The sequence below is a fragment of the Macaca nemestrina genome, chromosome 9, assembly GCF_043159975.1.
Source record: "Macaca nemestrina isolate mMacNem1 chromosome 9, mMacNem.hap1, whole genome shotgun sequence".
NCBI lineage: Eukaryota > Metazoa > Chordata > Mammalia > Primates > Cercopithecidae > Macaca > Macaca nemestrina.
The window spans coordinates 62,752,669-62,779,784 of record NC_092133.1 but is presented as its reverse complement, the minus strand read 5'-3'; the positions used below and the strand labels follow the sequence as shown (position 1 = coordinate 62,779,784).

At 35.1% G+C, this 27,116-nt stretch overlaps 1 protein-coding gene and 1 non-coding gene across 21 annotated transcripts in view; both read left to right on the top strand.

Annotated features, from left to right (window-relative positions):
- Positions 1-27,116, top strand: part of LOC105466141 (catenin alpha 3) — a 1,883,635-nt gene that overhangs the window by 1,175,400 nt on the left and 681,119 nt on the right. For all 20 annotated transcript variants that reach the window (XR_011607352.1, XR_011607354.1, XR_011607355.1 and 17 more), the window contains one exon: positions 16,120-16,212. Coding sequence is in view for 16 of the 20 variants with exons in the window: in XM_071068753.1 (XP_070924854.1) it covers positions 16,120-16,212 (93 nt within the window). In the remaining 4 variants the exon portion in view is untranslated. The remainder of the gene's footprint in view (positions 1-16,119; positions 16,213-27,116) is intronic.
- Positions 22,091-22,192, top strand: LOC112423928 (small nucleolar RNA U13). Its single transcript, XR_003014533.2, has one exon. It is a non-coding gene; the product is annotated as a small nucleolar RNA U13 (small nucleolar RNA).

Here is a 27,116-nt window from a genome sequence, read left to right as displayed (position 1 = left end):
TGGACAAGCAGCGTAATTAGCCCTCAAGCAATCCAGCCATGGTTGTGGTTTTATGCAGGGATGGCAGCTGCCCATTAGTGTTAATTAACCAACAGGAGAGAGAGATACGAGATGTGGGTGTGCTTTCCAAAGACTGGCAGCCAAGGGAAGGAGGGATCCACAGTAGTCAGAGGCTGAAGGTGAGGGTAGGACTCTAACCTGGGTGATGAGAAATGAACTGGACTTTTACTGGCGTTCTCTGTTTCTGGCTACTGAGCATCCGGGACACTTTGTACTCTGTGTCCCAAGAGGGAGGTGCTCATTAAGGTTACCATCTCGTAGGTGAGAAAGCTCAGCCTCTGCCCTCAAGAGCCAGGGAAGGAAGCAACCTGTCTCCTGACTTTTGGAACAAAACTGCATACACTGAGCAAAGCCAGAACGCTGTGGGATTTCTTTCTTCAGAGACTGAGCGTGACAATGGTTTGAAAGGCTCCAGGTGCAGTGCAAGCAAGCCAGCTTCCTGAAACAGGGTCAAAAACTGGACTAGTTGATGGCAAATGCCCTCCAACTCCTGTGGTCTGCTCAGACTCAGAGCCTTGGAGCAATGCTGGTGAGAATCCAGGCCTGGCTGGTGCAGCCATGTAGTGCCATGTGGCTGATGTACATGGAACTACCTTGAATGCCGCATTGCTTTCTTGAATTTTGATTTAAGTTTCATGTTACTTGAGATAAGAATTGAAACCAACTAAATACATAGTAAGTGTTGTAATAAGGATAGAAATAAAATGGCATACAATGTAACTTTCAGTATTTGCAATAAGTTTTCATTAGACCATTCACTATTTCTTAAAGAGAATTTGTATTTAAACCAAACATTTCTGATTTATCCAAAAATCTTCTGATACTGGGATTTATTAATATTAAAATTTCTATGTTTTCTATTAACACATTTTTATATGACAATCTTATTTTTAGAGTTTTAAAAAACAATTCATTTGATATATAGAAACTGTCTTTAAGACTTTTTAAAACTATCCAGCTAACATTTTTTAAAGCTTCACTGCATTATCTCCTTATTCTGAAGCCCATCAGCATTTAGTGTTTTACTCATTTAGTATAGTACACACTGTCATTTAAATTTTTTTCATTATTCATAGCTCTAAATGTCTTGTGTATTTATATCTAAATCTTTCATTTCTTGAAGCATGGTAACTACCTTTTCTCCATCTTCTCTTCTTCCTCCAGTGCCTGATAGATAATACATATATGTGGATTTTGTTGTTGTCTTTAGGCCTCTGTAAAGAGATCAATCATAAATATGTACAGAGAAGACAATGTGAAAAATATTTTATTTGCAATGTTGGGTTAAATGTATTCAACAGAAGCTTTAAGAACCCATTGCTTGCAATATCTAGAACCAAAAAGAGGAGTAAGATGGTTTCCATCTTCAAGGATTTCACAGTTTATCCTTGTGGAAATAGAATTAATATGTTGATTTGCTCTAATTATGAGAGGTTAGTATACAAGATCTCTCCTTACTCCTCCCTCCTTCCTTCTAGAGCTACTGGGAACCATAAATAATATATATTTTAAAAAACTACTAAGATTACACTGCAAGTGTCTTATCCAATCCTCTAGTAATGGCCACTACTCACAGTATGTGTCCAGTATTTCAGTGTGCTGTAGAGGTACAGGGATAGTTAAGATTAAACCTATAATAACTTATGCCCCTGCTAATGTTAAAGGACCTAAATCTTTTATTTTCTTTTAATTCTATATTACATAATTAGCTATACTTCATTTTTATCATATAATTAAATGCAGAACACATTCAAGGAGCCCTCATGAGATTCAGGGACCCAATAATGAGGGAATATGAAATCATAGTATTTAATAATGGCATGTACACACATTTGTAAATTTTGCTGGGACTTCATATATACATACACAAATGTGCTTGACCCACTTCCACTGCACACACATTTACACAGAGTCTCTATCATACATACACATACTCTGTGTTCTTTCAATTTGTCTTACTCATTATTGGCCATTTATACTCAAAGACAAGGGGTTCTCTTTGGGATTATAATTATGATAGATTTCAAAGCTTCTTTGCCTATTTCCTTCAAAGTAATAATAAAAAGATGCCTACAGGAAAAAAATAGCTTCACAGACTATTGTTATGGTGTCTTCCAAGATAGAAGTTGCCAGATGATTGATTGCCAACTGTCATTCTACTAAGAGGCCCGTTCTTTTGTGAAAGTAAGGAATGAATCTGGGTGTGTATTTCATGATTAGTTAGGGAATCAGGTGATAGTGATGGTCTCATCCACATCCAGGAAGTTTACGAAATTGCAATTCAATTAACTTTGTCCTATACAACACCTTCTGTTCCCATGGTAGCATTTGAACAGTGCAATATGTACAAAATATGCTGATTCAGAATTAGACTCACTAAAAACTTTATATTGGCTTTAATATATTGTCTCTCTCTTTAAGAAAATCCCTTCTCTTTCTGCCATGTGAGAAATCAGGTCACTGGTCATAAAATTGCTTTGAAATTTGATGGCAATTTCAATGATAATGAAAGCTAATTATAGCATTGTTTTGACATCTACCCTTTACACAATGATCCTATTAATAAATACTTATTAGACCTGCATGCTTCATATTTATGCTTGACCTCAGCTGACAACAAAGTATAACACTAGTTCAGGAAACAACACTTAATCCTGTCTTTAATTTATAGTTTCAATTTGTTTCATTCTTTGGTAGTTAAATAGATTTTATTTGGTACTGTTTGTTATATTAAATTTACCAGGCAGGTGACACATACTTTTATCCTTTGAGTGGTGGTTCTGAGGTGAATAATAGCTTAATTTAGAGAGGGACCTTGAATAAACTATCTAGCTGGTTTTACCATTATAATTTACATCACACAGCAATATGAGGTGTGTGTGTCCATTTACAGTTATATATTGTTCCAAACTAAAAGGGAAATAAATTTGGCAAAATGGGACTCTTAGAGCAGTCTACATTGCAGACTTCAATTTGAGCTATGTAACATATATTTCTCATAATTTATTGGAAGCAATAATACTGTAACAGCCAAATATGTTTGAGTTTGTGTGTATGTGTGTTTTCATCTTATTTGCTTCTTTTGTGATGGCACATTCTGACACAGCATACTGATACCTCTTTCGCAGAACAATGTTGACATATATCCACTTAGACAAATGAATATTTTCATCTTTAATGACTTATTTGAGAGGAACAAGAAGTTCAGACACAAATTTGAATAGAATTGGAGGTGTGAGTAAGATAGGAAAAAGAAAGAAATGTAGGACCATATTACAATTATTCAATTATAAGAGTCATTACCTTATATCTGCTGCAGACACACACACACACACACACACACACACACATCATTCACAGAGTACCTTTCCAAACATGTTGAATTTAGATTCATTATTAAGATCAATATTGGCTGGTCTGATTTTGTCATTGATAATAAGCTTTAATTGACTTGTTTTTGTGCCATTATTTGACATTAAGACAAGGTAAAACCAGTGCCTGGTTTCCCTACTGTGAATTCCCAATCATTTTTGTGAATCATCATTTTAAACATAACAGCATATGAGACCATGAAAACTATTTTCTGCTTAGCGGCATTTTTTTCTGTGTAATCATTATATATGTATATTTTCTGGAAACCTTATTTATAAATGGTTCAATATCTTTAGGCTTTGCAATAAGTGTCATGATTAATACAATTATCTTGATTGGTCGTAAAAATTCACATACAGGTGTAGACAGGTTTTGTTCTCTTCAATGATTCATTTTTATTATAATAAGCCAAATTATAAATTATTAAGAATATAGAAAAGGAAAGTTGAACTCACCTTGATTTTCACTCCTCAGAGATCATCATAATTGCCATTTTGGGGAGGATCATTTTGGATAGCACATTTCCATATGCATACACAAAAGCTTCCCATCTTTCATAAATGAGATTATTACCTGTTCTATTTGTCATTGGTGTGTTCCCATGTCAATACATATAGAACTATTTCATCAGTCACTTTTTTTTTGTAAATTAAAAACTAATTTCATTGTTAATATAGTGAAAAATATACTTGGAAGAACTTCAGTCAATATAGAAACATAGTTAAAAGGGGATACTTCTCTTCATAGCAATAGTAATCCTACCTTCTCTCCCATATATAACTCAAATTAACAGTAGGAATTTATCACTGTAGACATTATACTTTGCATTTATACATAACTTTAAATAAATTTTTTTTGTTTTGTTTTGAGACAGAGTCTCGCTCTGTTGCCCAGGCTGGAGTGCAGTGGCGTGATCTTAGCTCACTGCAAGCTCCACCTTCTGAGTTCACGCCATTCTCCTGCCTCAGCCTCCCGAGTAGCTGGGACTACAGGTGCCCGCCACCATGCCCGGCTAATTTTTTGTATTTTTAGTAGAGACGGGGTTTCACCATGTTAGCCAGGATGGTCTTGATCTCCTGACCTTGTTATCCACCTGCCTCTGCCTCCCAAAGTGCTGGGATTACAGATAGGCGTGAGCCGCCACACCCAGCCCTATAATAAGTAAATAATTTTAAATGGAATCATATCTTCCATTCTGCAGTATCTCACTTAAAATTATATACTTGAGACATTTTATAGCAGCAGAACATTTATTTCCTTTTCACAGAATCATTATGTAATTTATTCTTCACTGTTAAATATTTACATTCATTTTTGCTTTTACAAATAAAGTTTTCACGTGGCTGTGACTCTATTCACATATGCAAGTATTTCTGAACGACAGATTACATTAAGTTGAATTGCTACAGTTCTGAACATTTTAAATTTTCATAGATGAAGCTAAGTTGCTCTCTGAAAAGTTGGCCATTTACCTCCCAGTTGTGTCCCCATATTCTCAGCAGTATTGGATAGTATCAAACGTTTTACATATTTCTGATCTGACAAGCAAAAAAACGTAATTTTCTTGCATTAGTTGCATATCCTACTTAATAAATCAAGAGGTAGACTGAGAATCTTTTCATTTATTTATTAGTCATATTTCATATGTAAAGTCTGTTGATACTTAGGAGCTATTTATACCTATGGATAATATTTTTATTATCAAATATAAAAACACATTTTTGCCTATCTTTTGTATTTTAACTTTATTTTCAATATTTTGACATTTAAAAATTTTTATGTAGTAATATATTCTCGTCTTTTTACATACATTGTACTTTTTTCCTGAAAGTAGATAGCAGGAAATTGGGCCATCACCAATATGTTTTTCCCATTACCCTGAAAAACACTAAATTTTTGTGCTTTTAATTATTGGCACATAATACTTTTCTTCGTTCTTTTTTTTTTTTGAGATGGAGTTTCATTCTTGTCACCCAGGCTGGAGTGCAATGATGTGATCTCGGCTCACTGAAACCTCTGCCTCCTGGGTTCAAGTGATTCTCCTGCCTCAGTCTCCCAAGTAGCTGGGATTACAGGCATGCACCACCAAGCCTGGCTAATTTTTCTGTTTTTTAGTAGAGATGGGGTTGCATCATGTTGGTCAGGCTGGTCTCAAACTCTTGACCTCAGGCGATTCGCCCGCCTCAGCCTCTCAAAGTGCGGGGATTACAGACGTGAGCCACCACACCCGGCCCATTCCCCTTTTTTATAAAACTTATTTGACAGCCTTTCATATATTCTTCCAAATGCACATTAAAATTTACCTAAGTTCAATATAGCTCTATAAATTTAATAGACAAATTTTGTGAGAGATAACATTATATTTTACAATACTGAGTTTTTCCATCCAGGAATCTGATATTTCTCACTAGTCATTCCATTCTTTTTTTACATCATTAAGTAAAATTTAATACATATATACATATGCACACATATCTATAATTGTGTTTATTTCAATAGATATATACTACTATGAAATTTATGATATTTAGTTACTATAACAAATTTTGTCATGAAAACTTTTATAATATGTAGAAAAATATATTATTCATCTCTCATTCATTCTGCTTGAAGAAGCGTTACTGATTACTCAATAGTAATAACAGTTTTCAGATAATCTTGCATTCCCTAGGTAGACAATTTTGAGACCTGGGAATAAATATAATTATTTGTTAATATTTGCAGCTATTGCTTTTTTTAATTCATTTAGATTTACTAGAACCTTGAGTAAAATATTGATTAACCTCCATAATAGTGGGAATGCTTATCTTAATCTTGACTTTTGAGCATGACACCTCCTGGAAATTTCTGGATTTTGTTTTAGATTAAGAATTATTCTTCCTATTCATAGATTGCTAAGGTTTTGAGTTTGTTTTTTAGTGTAGTTTTGCTTCACTTTAATCAGAATAGGCATAAACCTGTCATCAATGCTTTTTAAAAATCTATTGATATCTGGTTAAACAAGGAATTTCATTGTTAGATCTCTCAATCATGAGTCATTTGTTCATTCTGGGAATAAACGGCATTGTCTTGCTTTATTACTAGTTTTTATTACACAGTTGAATTAAATTGGCTAATATTTCATCTACAAATTCATGTTTAAATTAATAGAAAAGTTGCCTGATAGCTCTGCTCCTTTGTCTAATTTCTGTCTAATTTTGTTATCAGTTATATAAGCAGTAAAACAAAATTATTGAAATGGAAAGAGGTCTAGAAATGAAGTCAATCTGTTCCTCATCTTATAGATGGATGACCAAAGACAGAGAGGTAAAGCAAAACTAATATCAGAGACCGGATTGTGTGATTGAGGATTCATAAAATTTGGGAAGCAGCTTGAGTTGCAAAGTTCAAGAGAATATGAATTTCCTAAGTAATAATTTATCTCCATGTAACACTCTTACTACAGTCATCTCTATGAAGTTCACCTACCTCTATCTTGTTATAGTATTTGGAGACTTAGAGTTTTAGTCTTAGATCCTTTCACGTGTCCCTTTAAATAGATTGTGCTTATTGAGATTCACTTTCATTGATTTTGACTTCTATGATTTCCCTGACCGTTCCCAGCCCACATAATAGGTGAATAATCAATATTTGTTAGTTGATGAAATTGTTTCCCTGCACTTTGCTATGTGCTTTTACAGCACAGTTATACTAGTTAAATATTCTACAGAACCCGTAATTCATAGTCATTTCTTATTACTACCAAGGGAAGCAAAGCAGCACTGCTTCACTAGGAGAAAGAGAAGGGCCGACTTGTTAGCCAGAGGTCACTCAGGTGCTAACATGGGGAGATCACAGCTCTTTCTGCCATTATCAGAAGCAGAGCATATATTACATTCTGAAATAGACAATGAAGCTTCCGGATCTGTTGGCGGAAGTTACTGTGTCTCTTTCCATCTGCCACACTTGCCGGCATTTGGCATCCAGCTTGGGCCCTTTGAAGAGTTACTTTACTTGATTAAAAATAAATAAATTAAAAGCTAAATTGGGACCTATTCAGTAGTTCCAAATTTGGTATCTTAAGTGAAGGTAAAACTTGAAAGAAGCTGCCCCTGAAGCCTTGTTAAGTATGATGTCCAGACTAGAAGAGAAACATGTTACTTTTCTTTGAAGTCCAGTTGTCTAAGCCTTTGTAGAATATTGCAAATAAATTTCAAAGGAAAAATTTCATTCTCCTTTATTTCTTGTCCTGAATTTCTGCTGCTGTCTCCTCCCTTCAAACCCATTTTTCTTCCTTTCTTCATCTCATGTTCATCAAGAAGATGATACATTCTCAAGCATACTGATTCAGACATTCATGCATTCATTCACTCCCTGAAGAACTATTTATTGATTATCTACTGTGTGTCGGGTACTAGGCACTGTGGGCTGAATGAGGAGCAAATACAGGTGTGGTCCCTGCTTTTATAAATCTGGGGAAATGTATGCTAATCAAATAATCTCCCCAAGTGAATATATAATTACAAATTGAGAGTCATGCTCTGAAGGAAAAATCTGACTTAGGTGGGCAGAGGTTTCAGGTATTCTGTGTGGAGGTGGAGGACAGTGTTGGTGAAAAACTTTCTAAGGAATTACGTTTGAACAGAGATCTGATGGATAGAAGTTAAGCAAGTATAAGTGGTTTGAAAGTAGCTGTGAAAAGGGAGGAAGAGAGCATTCCAGCCAACAGAGAACAGTATGTACAGATGTTTTCTGGCAGAAGCAAGCATTGATGCACAAAAGTACATTGATACAGCTGAAGCACAGAGAGAACAAGAACTACACATGATGACTCTTGGGCCGCACTGCAAGATCTAGCAGGGATGGGGGTATGATGTGGGTATGGGAAGGTGATGATGGGGAAACCAAATTTGCATCTGAAAAAAATTGTGGGCTGCAATGTGAACGTATCATAGAGAAAGAATATTTGTTGACAACAAAAGCTAAAATTGGAACAAGAATAAAATAAAGAAAACTGATCAAAATCTTACCTAGGGTAGAGGACAGCAAAAGTATAGGTTGGTGCAAAAGTAATTGCGGTTTCTGCCATTTAAAAGTAATCGCAAAAACTGCAATCACTTTTGCACCAACCTAATACATGATTTGGGATATTACTGAGAGATAAAATGTTTTAAAATGGATATATGTGAGAATGTGAGAATGAGTATTATCCAAGCGACCTGTAGCTCTCTGCCTTGAGTCATAAGACTCATGGGGCTACTTTACCCCATACACAGTCCTCTGTCCATGCCCGGCTAGTTTAACCATCATCATTTCACTCGAACACTCTAGGAATGATTAGCATGGTTGTCTCTGTGGCTGAATTGGATATTTTCAGGGATATCTTACTTGTCCTCTCAGCATTTGATATATGATATCATCTTCTTGAAACCTTTTCTTCTCCTGGTCTCCATGACATCACAGTATAGTGGGTCACCTTTCTTATCTCTGGCCACTTTTTCTAAGACTCATTGAAGGAGTAACCTCATGTTTCTGCCTAACAAATATTAATATCTTATATACTCCAAGAACTTTTTATCCTCACATAATATCTAATTACCATGAATAAAATAGTAACTTCTTAATATCTCTACTCTACTGAAGACCCCCTTTTAACTACACATCTAACTATATATAGTTTATGTCTTCTTATGTATCTCAGTGGCAACTCAAACTCAAAGTATCTAGTTCAACTCTTGCTATCTCCCACCAACCTGAAGAACTTCTAGTGTTCCATCTATCAGTGATTTGGCTAGTGACTGTAGTTTTGCTACTTGCTACCATGTCCAAGGAGCATAGACACCATTTTTCCTTCTTCATGCTTCTTCACAAGCTTTTATGAACCGCCATTCATTTCTAAATTCAGAAAGAAGTCCAAGTCTCCTTTGCCAATACAAGTTAAAAATAAATAACCTGTTTCAGCTAGATTATTTCCACACCTATATTCAAAGTTTTTCTCTGTTTATTTGTATCTTTGCTACAGATTTGTCAAATCTTGATGTTTCCAATGAATATACATAGCCAGACTGAAATCCACTCAGGGCAGTTAAGTTTAATAACCTAAGGACTTCCTTTTCTCAGATATTTCTCCCCATAACATAAAGCAACAATTTTTACCTTTATATTAATATGGTACAGAATTAGGATCATTTTTATTAGGAAGGAGTGGAAGAAAGGACACAGCTTCCAATGAACAGATTAAGTTGTACACAGGACTTTAAAAAATAGAATTCACCAAATGTGTTAATTTCAGACACAATTGACAGCAATTTATATTGATGATTTAGTTCCAGATAGAGATAAATTATTATTTTTATTTATTTACACAGACGAAATACTATTTTCAGGGTATTTAACTGGATGGGAAAAATATTTTTAAAAAAAATATATCATCGTCTTTAACCTCAAGCAGCTCACCATCTGGTAGATACATAAGTGAGCTTAGGGAGAATGAGAATTTGCTATAACACGAGAGTGCGGGAAGATGAAGATATGGATCCTGGGCATCTGAAAATAGTTTGTGGAAGAGACAATATTTGATCCAGGCCTTGAAGTATAGGTATGATTTTCAAAGAGTATGTGAGGGGTGGTTTTCAAACAGAATGAACAGCTTTCTGAAAGATAAACTCAAAAATGATAAATTATTTTCTTCAAGAATTAGATGTTCTCTTGTACCTGATACGTCACATGTTCTAATAGACACTGAAGAATTAGATCGTCAAAGGAAGACACTTATCTATATTTGCAGGAAGTGAAATGACTGTCTCCTTCCTTGCATTTTTCCCTGACACTAGGACATGCAGGCTGACTAAACCCAGAGGCAGGCATTTAATGAGAAGGTGCCTTTCACAGAAATAATTATGGTTATACATTACCAGCTTTCAACTTTGCTGAAAGTATCCATCTGAGATTAGTACATTCCTGGAGTATAAGTTTCTGGCTCAGTACTTACTAAGAATCGTGGTTCTCTGGTTGTATGTAAAATAAAATACATTTGGCTTACTAAAAAAGAAAATAAAGACTTTATTGGAAGACACAAGATAATGCACATAAATAAAAATGAAAGCAGGCTAATATTCCACAGAACAAAGAGTGATTCAGGGCTGTAGGTGGCAGTAGTAAGTGATGGATATGCCCAGGCTAAACCTAGGGGAGGACCAGGATCCTTGATTGACAGTCGTACCAAGACTTTACACCACTAGGTTAGAGAAAGAGCTGTTCTCCGAGGGAAATCGGTGTTATTACCAAAAGGAGGAATGGATTTTGGATGGAAGGCCAGAAATATCCTATACTTGAATTTCTTATTTCAGTTTTTAACTTTTTCTCTGTTTCTCAAGTAGAAGTTTAAGTCATTATTTCTTGCCTCTAATTTGTGAAGCTTTCTATTTAACTTCCTATGCTATCCCGTAAATATTCAGGTCATTCTTTTTTAGACTTTCACCTCAGCACATTTATCTTCAGGAAAGAATGTCTATTCAAACAAATAAAAATTAACCAAAATCCTAGTATCTATCTGTGTGTTGCCATGTGTGTATTGTTGTTGTTGTTGTTGTTGTGTGTGCGTGTATTGGGGGTGGGGGAGGTGGTATATCAGAATCACCTGGGAGAACTTTTAAAAAATCTAAGTATACATCCCTTACACCTCTGACTTCCATGCATATACACACTTAATAAATCAGAATATCTTGACAGAAGGGAATTGAACTTTTCTTTTTAATAGTTATTTACTGGTGATTCTATTATTCTTACCATCTCTCTTATCCCACAATTTGAGGACTATTGATTTGAATTTTCTGTAGACCCCATTTTATTTCCATTATCAAAGATATTTGCCGTTCTGGATTCTAGAACAAGTAGGAGAAAGTTGAGAGAACTATTTCATCTCCTTATAAAGAAGAACTTCATAACTTGTGTAACTTTGTAACTTTGGGCTGTCCTGCAATGGGACTAGACTGCCCTGCAAGACAGTAAATTCTCTGTCTCTGCAAGTGTTTACACAAGAGTTGCATGACCAACTGCCAGATGGGAAAATGCATGAAAATGAGACGGTGACCTTTCTCCCCCATTGAGAGCTAGGACACGTGGTGACATGATATAACAATTAACTATGTGAACAATATATAAACAATGAATGTGTGACAATGAAAATCTCAGCAAACATCGAGGTTTGCTTCGTGTTCTGGAGAGACCACATTACAGGTAAATACCCGTGTGGGAACTTCTCGGTGACAGACTGCATGATGTGTGATAAACAGCTGTCCAAATAGTGTACTCATTCCTAACAATGATTCCATTTCAGTTGTCTAAGATGACTGAGAACACTACCAGTGCTCCTGAGATTTCAGATAAAACTTAATACTAGAATGTTAAAACATACCATGTGCTGACATTCAATATATTTAACATAGAATATCTTTACCAGATTAGAAAAAAAAAATAATGATGAAAAGCAGACTTAACCTATAGTATAGTAGATATTTGTAAAGGGTCATTGGGGAAATTCCCCATCTCAAAATATCTGTTTTATTGCTGTCCCTGGCTCTACCACTAGTGAGTCATTCTTTTATGTCAAGCATGCTCATTCTCCTGACCTTGATAGAGAGTGAGGGATGGAACTAGCCTAGGGGTCAGGATTCTACAACGCCAGGCTCCACAACAGGGAATTTCTCACCAGAAACCCTGGGTTAGAGAGTGAAGGATACTATGTTCTCTGCTGGGTGAAAGGAAAGACTCAAAGTCCAGCAAATGGAAATCATGACAGAAACATACTAGCTAGTGTACAGAACTGGAACATGTGCGTTGGCCCATGGCTGTAATCCTAGGACTTTGCGAGACTGAGGCGGATGGATCGCTTGAGCTCAGGAGTTGGAAACCAGCCTAGCCAACATGGCGGAACCCCATCGCTACAGAAAATACAAAAATTAGCCAGGTGTGGTGGCGCACACCTGTAGTCCCAGCTACTTGAGGGGCTGTGGTGAGAGGATTGTTTGAGCCCAGGAGGCAGAGGTTGCAGTGAGCCTAGATCGAGCCACTGCACTCCAGCCTGGGTGACGGAGCAAGACTATATCTCTAAATAAATTAATTAATTAAAAAATGAACTAGGAACCAGAAAGAAGGGAACAAATATCAACACTATTGTTCAGGTGAGGAATTGTCTGGCCAGGCGTTTTCATTTACAATGGTTTTTAGAGCCCAAATAGGGCAGTAAGGTCAGCTATGTTTAAAGGGCCTAGAATATACCATACGTTTTAGAAGACAGAAGAAATGGTGGCAAGGAAAGAGCTGCAAGAGAAGGATGCTAATACAAAACTTCACTCTCCTGTCATATCAAGACGCATATCCCTGTTTGAAGACTTCTTGTTTGTTTTTAAATTACTACAATATTGGTAATTATTTTAAGGATATAATTTAATCTTTTGTAACAAATGAAAGAACATTTTGTCCCAGGTTTCTCTTTTCAATAAATGTGTAAATTTAACTAACTACCTTTCGTCCCGTTTATTTAGGATAATTTAGCTTCTGCTTTTTGTAGACTTGGTGAAGGCCGTAGTACAATATCAATAAAAAGTCTGGTCAATCATTTCACTGCAAGAATGCTTTTCAAGACTTTCTTCAGGGTAGCAAAAAAGACACACACATATTGCTAGTTAATAGTCGCCCTGCCATTGGTTGATTTGAGTATGTTTTATCCCCCTGCTTAATTTTGTTATTTATACAATATAGGATTAGAGAGTGGGGTTAGAGGTAACAAAATGGTGACTTATGAACTAAAGTAAGCCAACAGACGTTAGTTTGGCTAAGACATTGAGTTTTTCCTTTCATTTGGCTTGTTTTAATGAATGCCTTTCAGCGGGGCATACACAATCATTTTGTTTGGGGACCCACCACCCCACCCTACCGCTGAGTCAATGGAGACTCAATGTGTATCCCCTGCAGGGCTCTTGAAAGCATTTGAGTTTGTAGCTCTTGGGTCAGATATACTGTTAAATTTCTTTAGGCTCCTGAGGCTTCCATTCGACAAAACCTCTGAGAGAGTGAAATTTCTTTTTTTTTCTTTTTTTCTTTTTCTTTTCCATTAGTTGAGAGATAGACTAAATGGAAGGCAGTTCATACATGGTGAAGGCCACCAGGTATCAGACTCTCCCCATACATTTTCTCATTGAATTCTCAAAGCATCCCAGTGAGGTAGTCATTATCATAACCATTTTATAGGTGACAAAACAAGGTCAAATAATTTAATATCTTGCTCATGATCAGAAGCTTATTAACTGTGGGATTGGGTTCACACCCAGATCTGTTTGTCTCCAAAAACTCCCGATATCCTTGTTTCCCTTAGTGAGCAGAAACATGCTACAGAGATCTTATGAATAGTAACAAAGCTTTGCCCAAATTTTTCCCAGATACAGAAAGGATATCAAATGTCCAAATATCTAAAACTATTTTTACAAAACATCTTATTTGCCGGTTGTATTCTTTGACCAGAGGGAATTACATTTCTACTGTTCTTGGGAACATACTTGACTAAAGAGCCATGCAGAATTTAGGAAGAATCATCATTAGAAGAAATTTGGCTTTCATTCACACATGGATGTCACGTTAGAAAATACGTCACAAAATCATTCACATTTGAAATGTAAAGATCGTTTATTTCTAACACTTGTCTGTTTTGTCACAGATACTAAGTATCTTAAAATTTGACCTTGTTTGTACAAAATAGCACTAAAACTGCACTTACTTTGAAATATACTCTATTACGTAGAAACTTTATTTGACAAAACAGTTCTTGTAAGGAGAAGTTCAGGTATGTGCAGGCATAGAATAAATGAAGACAAAAAGAGTGTTAGTATGATGAGACTGAGAAGAAAACTTCAAGTAGAAAACACAACTTTCAGTTGTGTTGTATTTTCATTAGAGGGTTGTATAAAATTAATTCTCTTAATATGGACACAAACTGTGTTTAACATAATTTCCATACTATGTCAGTCACTTAATTGGCTTTTAATAAGCCTAGTGGCTAGCCAATGTCTGGAAGAAGAATGCATATTTTCAAAAGGAAAAAGAAGAAAATGAGGATACATTAAATATGAGTAAGTAAAGTAAAAGAGTATCTACAAAGGACAGTTTTCTGTAATTTCTAAGCTTTGGGTTAACCATCATTCTTGTAATTTGACCACATTGAGCCAAAGATTTTTATTTTTATTTTTTTTACTTTAAACAAACAGTGCTCAAATTTACAGGTCAGTATTTTTTGCAAATGCAGTGTAAATTAATATAATACATATTTAAAGCAATTAAACTGTCAAGTTTCACTTTTAGTGATTGGGGTTTGGGGAGTAGAAAGGGGCACAAAAACTGTTGCCCTTTTCAAATAACTCACAAATGTGCTAATTATGTGTCAGATATGAAAGTTGAGGCATGGTGACCTTCAAGCCAACAAAAGACCTTTTCAAGTAAGCCATCCCCATGTACATTAATGAAGTGAACAATGCCCTTCCACAGTTAAATAATGTATGGCTGTTATTTCATTATATGTGAATGAAAACCAAGGAGTTATTTCACTGGTGGCATATTAAAATAAATGTTATAAAAAAGCAAATACTGTAAATCCATTTCAATAACATTTTGTGGTACTCTTAAAATAGTGATCCAAAGTCATATGTTGTTTATTTCTACTGCATGTGGCTAATGCGTGGTTTCTCCACAACTGGATGTATTTTAGATCTTAGCAGGAAAAACTGCAATGTGTTAAAGTATAAAACAATTGACAGAGATATTTTAAAAGATAGAAAAATTATTAGATCAAGTATCTCCTTGCAATGATAAAGATAATGATATATTTTATAGATCAGAGAAAACATTGCCTCTGTCCATAAGCCTTACTCTGTTAGTAAGAATAATGTTGAACAAGAGTGAGGTTCAGAGGAAGGGAAAATAATCTCCCACTCTTTATCGTGGCTCTTTCATGGTCGGAAGAAAGTATTTATAAACCTTGGATTTAGGTCATGGACATAATGGTAATTAAAAGAGCACTCATTTTGTTGGAAGAAAATGTAAATTTCAAAAGCAATAATATAAGAGAAATTTGGGTGTCACTAATGCTTGAATCAAATGCACTGCTGGAATGTCAAACAGTACCCATGAAGTTGTAGTGGAAAATCAAGAGCAGGAAGAAGTTAATTATCTTGTATTTGTTCAGCTTTGTAGTGTATTTGATACAAACAAAACATATAAATATACAGTCATACTTAATGCAACTTAAATATGAGTAATAGACCTCTGGGAAATAATAAACCAATTACTAATTTAAAATAAATCACAATCATATGAGATTCCAAAAACCTATTAGCATTCAATCCATGAACATTTTTTTCCGGTCTCATAATAGCTTCTTATTATGGGTTAGATATGGATACCAAGAGACTGTACAGGGTTTACAGATTCACTCACTAGTCTCTCCTCATTTTAAACAATTCTCTAGGTCCTTCTATTGTTATTTGCTTTGATAGATTATCTGAATTCTTTCATAAAATGGATATCAGTGATGTTTTTGAGAATGTTCTTTGTCATTGAGATTCTCAATGAATGTGTCCATGCTCTTGTTCAGTATAAGTGTTGCTGCATTTCCTTGATAATCTAAAATAATTTTCATTATTTTGGATTGTATTTAAGGTGGCAAATCTTGCTTGTTCCATGTCAACAAATGAAGATGGAATTAAAATTGTCAAAATTGCAGCCAATCATTTGGAAACCTTGTGTCCACAGGTATGATAACTAAGTTACTGTCTTTTTGTCTGTAAAATTATATATAATTAATTCCTAATGCTTTTATGCATATGAAAATACACTATTTTTTTTTCTTTTTTTCTGAGACCAAGTCTCACTATGTAGCCCAGGCTGGAATGCAGTGGCGCAATGTCGGCTCACTGCAACCTCTTCTTCCTGAGTAGCTGGGATTACAGGCATGCGCCACCATGCCTGACTAATTTCTGTATTTTTAGTAGAGATGGGGTTTCACCAAGTTGGCCAGGCTGGTCTCAAACTCCTGACCTCAAGTGATCTGCCCACTTTGGCCTCCCAAAGTGCTGGGATTACAGGCGTGAGCCACCGTGCTCGGCCAAAATGTTTATTTGAAGCATGGAGGACTGAATTGTCCTAAGGTGATTCTTAAAAAGAGAATAGAGAAAAACACTGACATTCCTTAAGTGGCCATATTGGAATCTCCTGAGGCAATGGTGCTTGGTCCAAATGATTTGATTTGTTTTTAGTGATTATTTATTTTGAAATTTCAAATGGGTTGAAAGGATTGACTCTTTTTTTCTTTTATCAAAAAAGATATGTGTTTGAAAAAAGTTAAGAAATATTTTCTTGTCAGTAATTCAGATGTTTCTTAAAATCTGAAGAGTGACACACTTTTAGGGAATTATTTCTACATGACAAATAGTTTTGAAGCCATGAATCAACATACACATAGGGCAATTTAAACACTCTTGTCTGAGAAGAAGCAGGAAATAATATGCATACTTCCTAATGAAGACCACAGATGTTATAAGGATGAGAAATATAACAAAGATTAGGGACTTTAATTCTCTGGATGTCTCCTGAGATTCTCATTCTACAAAACGTAGAGCATGTGTTAAATTCTTGATTTGCCTTGCTGACAATTTCATCTCTAAGAATATTGAGGAAACTGTGAAAGAAACTGCGTCTTTGGACTTAATGTTGATTAACAAGTAAGAACAAGCTGGAAAAGTGGAGGCTAGAGGACCTGCAGCTGAGATCTCCCAACTGATGTCAATTTTCTATGAAACTCCAGAGGGAACAGAATACTCCAACGAGGTCTCTAAGGTAGTTGAATGAAATATACTCCCATCAACACTCTGTAAGTGTTCTCATCTCTGCACATTGTGGATAACGCTCAGGGTTATCACTTTTTAAAATGCCTTTTCAATCTGAAAGTATTAAGTATCTCTCATTGGTTTTAATGTGTAATTTTCTGATTCCTAGTAAGAACATTCTTTTCGCAAATATTTATTGACTATTTGACTTTCTAATTCGGTGACTTGCTTACATCCTTTACGAATTTTCCAATTTTAGTTAGGTTGTCTTTTTTGTAATTAATTTGCTTAGGTTTGTTAAAAATATCTCTGTTGCCCATGTCTTTTGAAAAATTTTAAAAATAATTTTTCAGTCGCAGACTTTAAGAACTTTAACGTAAACATATGATTTATCTTTTAGTTATTTTAATATGTAGTTATGGAGCACCTACTGTGTGCCCTGGTTTGTGGTTTTGTGCCTTGTTAAGACATTCTACCAACAAATATGTCACGTATTTCCCACATTATGTTGTTAAAAGAGTAAAGTATTATTATTCAACATACAGATATTTATTCCTTCTGAAATATATTTTTATGTCTAACATGAGGTAGAGATCGTTTCATTTTGTAGTGTTGACATTTGGGCCACCATCATATATTAAATAGTTGATCTTTTCTCAATTACTGTGAAATTCTACCATTGTTTCACACATATCCCATGAAGACTTACAAATATTTCCATTATCTAATATATATTTGTATACATGTTCATATATACTTATAAACATAAATACACATACACATATACAAGTTTATACAATGCATTAAATATATATATAATACATATATAACAATGTATAATTATTTTTAGTTTGTTCCACATGTAAAGATAGGTTGATAGACAAAGTGAAACATTTCAAGGTACACAAGTTTCTGGACTTTCTATTCTGTTCCATTGGTCTATTTCTCTATCCCTGTAACAGTAGCATAATGTTTTAAGCATGGTTTTACATTAAATCCTGATATCTTCTAGGCAAGCTGGCTCATCCTGTTTTTTTTTTCTTTAAATTATAGCTGTCATTCTTAATTTTTATATAACTTTTGGGATTAACTTATCAAGTATCATGAAAAAACATTAGAAGTTAGATTTAAAACGTTAAATTTTTTTTGAATTATAGCTTATTTTAGAGAATGACCCCTTTCAGATATTGAATCTTTCCATTAATAAACATGTTACATCTACAGTAATCCTCCTTGCCTGCTGTTTTGCTTTTGATGGTTTCTGTTACCCTCAGTCAACTGTAGACCAAAACTATTAAATGAAAAATTCCCAAAATAAGAAGTTTTAAATTGCATGTAATTCCCCATATTGAGATCAAACCTTTCTTCATCTCTCTCTGTCCCACCCAGGACATGAATCATCCCTTTATCTAGCATATTCATGCTGTGAATAACACCTTCCTGTTACTCATTTACCGGCCATCGTGGTTATCCAATCAACTGTCGTAGTACTCATGTTCAAGTAACCTGTATTTTACTTAATAATGGTGCCAAAATACAAGAGTAGTGACTCTGGCAATTCAGATATGAAAAAAAAAAAATCATATGCTGTGGTTGCTAAAATCCATGGTAAGAACGGATCCTCTCTGAAATTGTGAAGAAGTAAAAAGAAATTAATGCTCATTTTGCTGTCTCACCTCAAATTGCAAAAGTTATGGCCACAGTGAATGATAAGATGGAAAAGACATTAAGTTTTTGGGCAGAAGACATGAACGGAAAATGTGTTCTCATTGATGATAACTGGGTTTGGTACCATCTGAGGTTTTAATCATCTGTTGAATGGTCTTGGAACATATGCTCTGCAGAGAATGGAGGACTACTGTATCTCCATAATCAGATCTTTTTAAAAAGTTGTCCTTCAGAGATATTGTTTTTTAATTATTTATTTTAGTAAACACCGTGGTTCTGAATATCTTCTACTGCTTTTGATTTCCAATTTTTTCTCTCCAGACCAAATATCTCCCCTGAAAAACCAGACTCACATATGCCTAATTTTTCCTTTGGTATCTTTACTTTGATATCTAGAAAACATCTAAAACTTAAAATAGCCTAAATGAAACTTTTAATTTCTCCATCTTCATCTTATTCCACTTCTCTTTCAGTTCCTAGTTTTAGTTAATGACACAGCCATTCACCTCATAGCTCTGATTAAAAACCTGGGAGGTTTTCTTTACTCATTCATTCATTATTTATTGAACATTTACTGTGTGGTGGGCACTGTTAATGCATCTGGAGAGAAAATAGTAAAGAAAACAAATGATAAAAAATGCCTGCTTTGGTGAAGTTGATGTTGGAATGATATCTAATGGCTGTTTTTCCTACCTAATCCATTAACAAGTCCTATCATTTCGCCAAAAAAAAAAAAAAAAAAAAATCTATCTTGAATCTATATACTTCTCTCCATCTTGTTTGTCAACATCTTAGCCTATGCCAACATCATTTCTATCTTGGACTACAGAAATGTCATTCTGTATGGTCTCCATGCCTACATTCATATCTCTGTAAAAGATAAAGTTTTAAAGGTGTTTATCAGAAAAATCACTTTCCTTAGCTTTTTAAAATGCAGACTATTTTTATAGCTTAATCAGACCTATATGCTTTTCCTACTGCCTAACTTCCAACCCCACTCCATATTATTATTTTTTCACCCACTAGATCTCTACATAGTTCCTTTTGTGATTCTAGAACACAGTAACCCCCTTTCCACCTAGTAGGGAGTTTGCACTTTGTAATTCCCCATTGTTCTTTTCCCATATGGCCATATGGACAATTTCTTTTATGTTCAATTTACGAGGACTCAGCTTAAATATCATCTTCTCAGAGATCAATCTCCCTTCTCCCTAAATCACTCCTCCAGCTATGACTTATTATGTTACCATGCTTGCTTATTTTAGAGTCTATATCACAACCTGAAGTTATATTTTATATTAATTTGTTACCTTTATTATATATATTACATACTCACGAAGAAAGTTCATGAAGTCAATGATTTGATCTTCCTTATTCACTATTAATATCCCCTGTACCTAGGAGAAATAAAATATATATTGGATGTTCAATAAATATTTGTTCAGTATATACATGAGAGAGAAGGTTACTAGAATGATAAATCATTCTATGTTCATAAAGGGCAGGGAGGATTTTGGCAACAACTTCTTGATATTTTTCTTAATATGATGTGTCTTATTTTTAATAAGATGAAAAAAAGACAGTATAATTACTTTGAGCTGTAACTGACAGAAAGAAAGAAAAGCAAAAACCTTTACAGTGGCTATTTTATGTATAGATATTGTCCAAGTATGAGATCTGAATTCATAGGCTAGATTGATTATTTAGAGTGAGTCAGGTAAGTTCTGGGTCACAAGGAGCTGATAGGGTGGCCCTGAATTTCTATTTGTTAAGTACAACTGAATTCACCTAAGTTTCAGTGAATTGAGTTGTTCTGGTTCTTACTGTGCACAAAGGACCTCAACTGTAAAGCTTTGCCCGGTTATAGGTATCACTCTTCAAAAAAGATTTATTACTTGGAGCATACTTAGCCGAGATATTTGAAATAGTGACATGAGTTGAAACTATGTCATATGTACACCTCAGAAAAGCAATAGGGAATTTTTAGCCAGGAAAAGACCTAGAGAAACACAATCACTCTCATTATGTCTTTAAAGGACTATGATGTGAACAACTTGTTCTGAAGGGCCTCGAGGGACAGAATACAACCTGTGAGCAGATGTTAGAAGAATGCAAATTTTATCTCAAGATAGAGATGAGTGTTTTTAGCAGAGCTATCCTGACAGGAATTGAACTTCATTGAGAACACAGGATTTGGCGTTTCTCAACACTACAGACATTTAACACAAGGAGAGTAACTAGTTGACCAAGGTATTTTAATGGGGGGCACAAACAAACCTTGGGTGAAAAGCAGGTCTAGAAGCCTTTTGAAACCCAATCCTGAGATCCTCTGATGGATCTGTCTATTTTATGAAAGAGAGAACTGTGATCTGGATAACAGCCTTGCTGGAGTACTACAGGTGTGTGAACAGTTATATTCAACCTGGTGGAAGGATAAAGCCATCTACAGGGCTTAATCCTCGCTCCATTTTAACAAGTGACTTGAAAGAATATTGAAAAAAATAAACATTTTATATTTGCATAAGGCGCAAAACTGAAAAAAGGTAGACAGAATGGTCTAATGTTTGAAAACTCATAAGCTGAAATTAAATAAGGGCAAATACAAAGTCAGAGCTAAAGCTTAAATACAATCTATTGCACGAGCGTATAGTGAAACTATTGCACATCAAATGCACATGGGGTACCAGAACTTGAGAGGGACATTTGCTATCTGGTTCAGCAAATTTCAAACCTGGGTCTATGAAAGCATTTTCATGGTCTATAGCAAAAGTAGCTCAGTGTAGTTAGCTTTTTTTCGTATAGTGAAATTTAATCAACTTTTCATTCTGAGGTTTTATATTTACTACTTTATCAGAAATATTTGATTTCTGAAATAACAAAGTAGATAATAGTCTTTTTTACATTTTTATTTTTTGCAAAAAATAAATTATTTATCAATAAAAATATTTTTTACTTTACTAATAAAAAAATAAAAATATACTTACCCTATGTCAGTTCCTTCTCTTTCCTGTGTCTCCTTCTTTGAAAAATATTTGTGGCCTGAAAAGTCCAGAAAGTTAAAAGTACTAATTTAGGTGATATAATGGTATAAGTCAGTAGCATAATATGGGGACTGACTTATACCTTTGAAATAATTGATCTTTGTGTAGTGTAAGTGTGATCATTGGATTTGCATGCTCATGTGTGATATGTGCCTCCCTCAAACCTTGTTATGACACCAGCACATTTTTTGTATGACATGAAAAATAAAATGATTATGATACTTAGCTTGTGAAATAGAAGGAAATTTTCAGTATACTTGGCACACGAATGTCTTCATCAAGAATTTCATGCTGAGTCCTGGGCCCATAGTTTAAAGGATAGGCAGAAAAAGAGTAAGTTGTTTTAAGCCATAGTGAGCTGTCACCTCATTACTGAGGCAAAATAGGGTGTACCTTGACAAAAGTATTGGAGAGAGAATTTCATTATTGAGAGGCAGAAGAATTAGATCATCTTAAGTGTTCTTTCCATAAATAAGATTCACTAATTAACAAAAATCATGATGAAAACCTAGGGTATTTTCCCTGTGGTGAACACACATTCAATTAGGCAGACCCTCCTAAGTACTTAGATTTTCCAGAATCAAAAGAGAGAAATGTAGTTCTAAAATAAATCAAGTTTTCCAATCACTGTCTAGTTTGAGTCAGTATCTAGTACTGCTTTGTTATATCTCTGTTGCTCTCACCAAGTAGTATCCAATGACCTGACAGGGCTAAAACAGCTTCCAGAGGTACCTAATTTATTTTCAGTGATGTGGTTGGCTATAAAGAGATAATATTTTTATAAGTTGTTACTGAAAATCTATAATTTCTAAAAGAGATATATATTGGGTGTGTTGATAAGTAGGGAAGAAAGACAAGATTGCCCTAGAGAAGCATGTGAAATATAAAAAGAACAAAGTATTTGGGTTAGGGCATGCACTGGAGGTCACTTGTATTCATATTTTAACATGGAAAGCTATAAACTCCATGAGGATAGGAATTTTTGTTCTGCTGATATATCCTAAGAATAATGCTTGACACATAGTATGTACTCAGTACATTTTTGCTGAGTGAATGAGTATACCTCAATGACCTTTTTAGGATTATATTCATTGGCAGGTAAATGCTGGAAGGCATTACTATTCCCCTTCCTTCTTCGCTTTCTGGGAGTGTAGAAACTCTCAATTTCTAATCAAAGTGATAAAAAGTCCCAGTACGACACTTTGTCTGTTGAAGTACAAGTCATGTGAAGTGACTGGCATTATCTCTCTCTGCATAGACAGGACTATTTTGCAAAAACAGCGACTTGTTCTGATTAAGTTATGATGTATTTAGTACACACTTCAGTAAGGACATTAGACTGTTTCTTTCAAATGGAAAACCATGTACTTATTTGTATGGGATTTTTATTTGTTTTTCTGATAGAGAAGCTCTCATATCTCTGAACTGAAAGCACTTAATTTTCTAAGTATCAAGCTTTGGGGAAGCAAATATATTTCCTTTCATCTACTGTTGATGATGATGATGGATGTTTTGTTTGCAGCTAAACAATATACGACCCAAATATTCATTGTAAAATGACCACATTCTTTAAGAATCATGTAAGAGCCATATCAGGCCTTTTATAATTTATGCCTAATTTATTTCTTTTCACTTCAGGGAATGGCACAAATGCTCTTAAAATTTTGGAAACCAACAGTAGTGTCATAATGTAAAAAAGACTTAAATGAGGTGATTTTGTTTATTAAATGTTTATAATAATTGAGTGGTATATCCTCAAGACTCACTAGGGTGATTTCAGATGTAAGTTTAGTACCAGTTTCTTTGCAGTGATGGTGTGGTATCTATGTGGGGAGACAGTGCTTGGGTGCAGCTGTGAGCACAGCTGCTAAGACTGGAAATGTCTGTGCCTTTATCCTATCATTGCTCTGTATCTTGTTCCAATTACACAGCCGCTTTCTTCCACTCACTCCAAGGATCTCTTCATCAACAAATACTTACAGACCACCTACTGGGAGCATCCATGAAGCTAGGGTGAGCCAGGGGCAGGGAGTGGGGATTTAGGGGGTACTCAACAGAGCAGTTCTGAGAAATAAGAATTTTAAGGTCTAAGTTTTATTAGAAGGAAAATCGGAGGTGGTGTGTCCTGGCAGAAGAAACAGAATTTGTGGAGGAGAAGTCATGGCCATCAAACTCAAGTGGGGAAATGGGGTAAAAAATTAGATAATGACTTTCAAGTAGGTAGCCTAGAATAAGCGTGGTTTCAGATGCAGGCCAAGGCAAGAATCTCAGAATGAATTACAAACCAAAGTGTTTACAGCCTCGTTTATAATCATGGTGTGTGCTGCGATATTAAGCACATTAACATAAAGGATCTGTGCTGGCCTGTACAATGTTCTTCTAGTCATGGAGGAAAATTCAGATAGAGCCTTGCTGACATTAAGTTTATAATCAAAAGGGAAATTTATTATCCAGATAGTAAGGAAGTGGTGTTTGAGAGGAATTGGTGGAAATGGCCTGAGAATTGGATTCATGTCAGGGGATACAGGGAGAGCCCACAGAAAAGTGTCATTTTCCATGAGCCTTAAAGGAGAAGCAAGATTTCCACATTTGGGAAAATATGAAAAGGGCATTCTAGGCAGAAGAGATGGAAAAACATATAATAGAAATTGAAAAAAGTAAGCAATCAAGTCTGTCTAAGCCATGTTGTTTCTTTACAGGAGGCTTGCTTGGATTTTGGGTGGAACAATTCTTTGTTGTGTGATACAGTCACAGTGGTGGGGCTCAGCCTTTTCTGGGGAGGCCCGAAAGCTCAGAATCGGCACCTCCCCCAGTCCAGTCTTTCTAGTAACCAAAAGTGCCTTCACACATTTCCATAAGCCTCCTAGTAAAGTGGTGTTGCCCCATTTAAGAACCAGTGGGACAGCAAGGTCTGTGGAAAGATAAGTTGTAGCCCTTAGTGCCAAGTGAAGTGGTTTAAGATCGGTTTCATAGATTTGGTTTAGTCACTACAGGTTTTGAGTAGGACAGTGACATCATCACAGCTGTGCTTTTGGAAGATTGATTTGAAAATTCTGTGTCAACTGAATTGCAAAAGGGAGAGGCATGACCTGCTAAAAGATAATTAAATATTACATGCAGAAGTCAGGGCCTGAATAAGAGATGTAAGAATAAAAATTTTTAAGATGGGACAAATTGCAAATGGATAATATAAATTGATCAGAAATTGAAAACAAATTAGATGATTGTGATAATGGAGGCGAAAGGGAATGAATTTGAGGTTTATAGTCTAGTACCTGGGAAGACAGTGGTTATATTAGAAGAAATTGGAAACAAAATGAAGAAAGGGACACTTTAGGACAGAAATGAATATATTTAAGTTACTACCAGAAGATCCACGTTGAGATAACAGAAAATAAAACTACAAGAACTTGAGATGTCATCACTAGATTATGGTAGCCATTCATATAGATGTGATAATTAGAACCATAAATGTGGGATGAGATTGCTAAGAGCAAAATAAAAATAAAAGAATCAAAGGCATAACCTTAAGAAAACACATCTGGGAAAGAAAAGGCAGAGGAACCCCAAAAAGAACAATGAGCAAAGTAAGAGGAAAGTCAGGGAAGTGTGGCTTGCTGGAAGCCTAGCAAATGGGAGCATTTCAGCACGGTGATCATCTAAGCCAGATACTCCACTGAGGTCCAGAGGGATGAGTACTGACAATTTGGAAATTAGGAAGTAAGCAGTCATCTTAACAAAATAATAGTTTCAGCAGCATTGTGAGAAATGAGGAGAGGGCAGGGGCCAGAAGCTACATTCCTAGATTTTTTCCCCCTTAAATTGAAAAGTAAACCTAATTGTGGAAAAGAGAATCACTGGGAAGCTCTTCTTGCAGACTTTTACCATAAAGTCCTACCATACTTTTTACTATCAGCTATTTTTTCTTCATTTGCATGTTTATTAATTGGTATATCATAGTTATATATATTTTGGGGATACATATGATGTTTGGATACATGAACAATGTATAATAATCAAATCAGGGTAATTGGAATATCCATCACCTCAAATATTTATCTTTTTTTGTGTTGAAGACTCTACAATTCTTCACTTCTAGCTATTTGAAGCATATAATAAGTTATTGTCAATTATAATTTTCCTATTGTACTATCTAATAACGGAACTTACTTTTTCTATCTAACTGTATTTTTGTACCCATTAACCAACTTCTCTTTACTGCCCCCTCTTCTCTTTCTGGCTTCTGGTAACCACCATTCTACCTCCATGAGATCCACAGTTTTAGTGAGTAAGAACATGCAATATTTGTCTTTCCATGCCCGGCTTATTTCATTTAACATAATGACCTCCAGTTCAATCTGTATGGCTGCAAAAGACAGGATTTCATTTTTTGTGGCTGAATAATATTCCATTGTATGTGTGCGTGTATATATACACACATATACCACATGTTTTTTATTTATTCATCTGTTAATGAACACTTAGGTTGACTCCATATTTTGGCTATTGTGAACAGTGCTGCAATAAACATGGGAGTACAGATACCTCTTTAACATACTGATTTCCTTTGTTTGGGGGTATATTCCCAGCATTGGGATTGCTGGATCATATGGTACTTCTATTTTTAGTTTTTTGAGAAACCTCCATACAGTTTTCCATATTTGCTGTATGACTTTATATTCTCACCAACAGTGTAGGAGCATTCTCCACATCCTTGCTAGTGTTATTTTTTGTCCTTTTAATAACAGCTATTCGTACTGGCCTGAGATTATATCTCATTGTGGTTTGATTTGAATTTCCTTGATGACTAGTTATGTCTTCTTTTGAGAAATGTTTATTCAGGTCTTTGGGCCATTTTTTTCCCCAGCATGTCTAAATAAACTGTTATTGAAACACAGCCATGTGAGTTCCTTTACGTATTGTCTACAGTTGCTTTCATACAACAAGGAAAGAGACCATCCATCTAACCTAAAATAGTTACTATATGGCTTTTTAAAAAACTTCTTTAAGTTCAAGTGTACATGTGTGGGTTTGTTATATAGGGTAAGCTCATGTCATGTGGCCTGAAGCGTTTGCTCCAGGACCATAACCCCATGGGCATTTTTACACACAAACTAGAGGC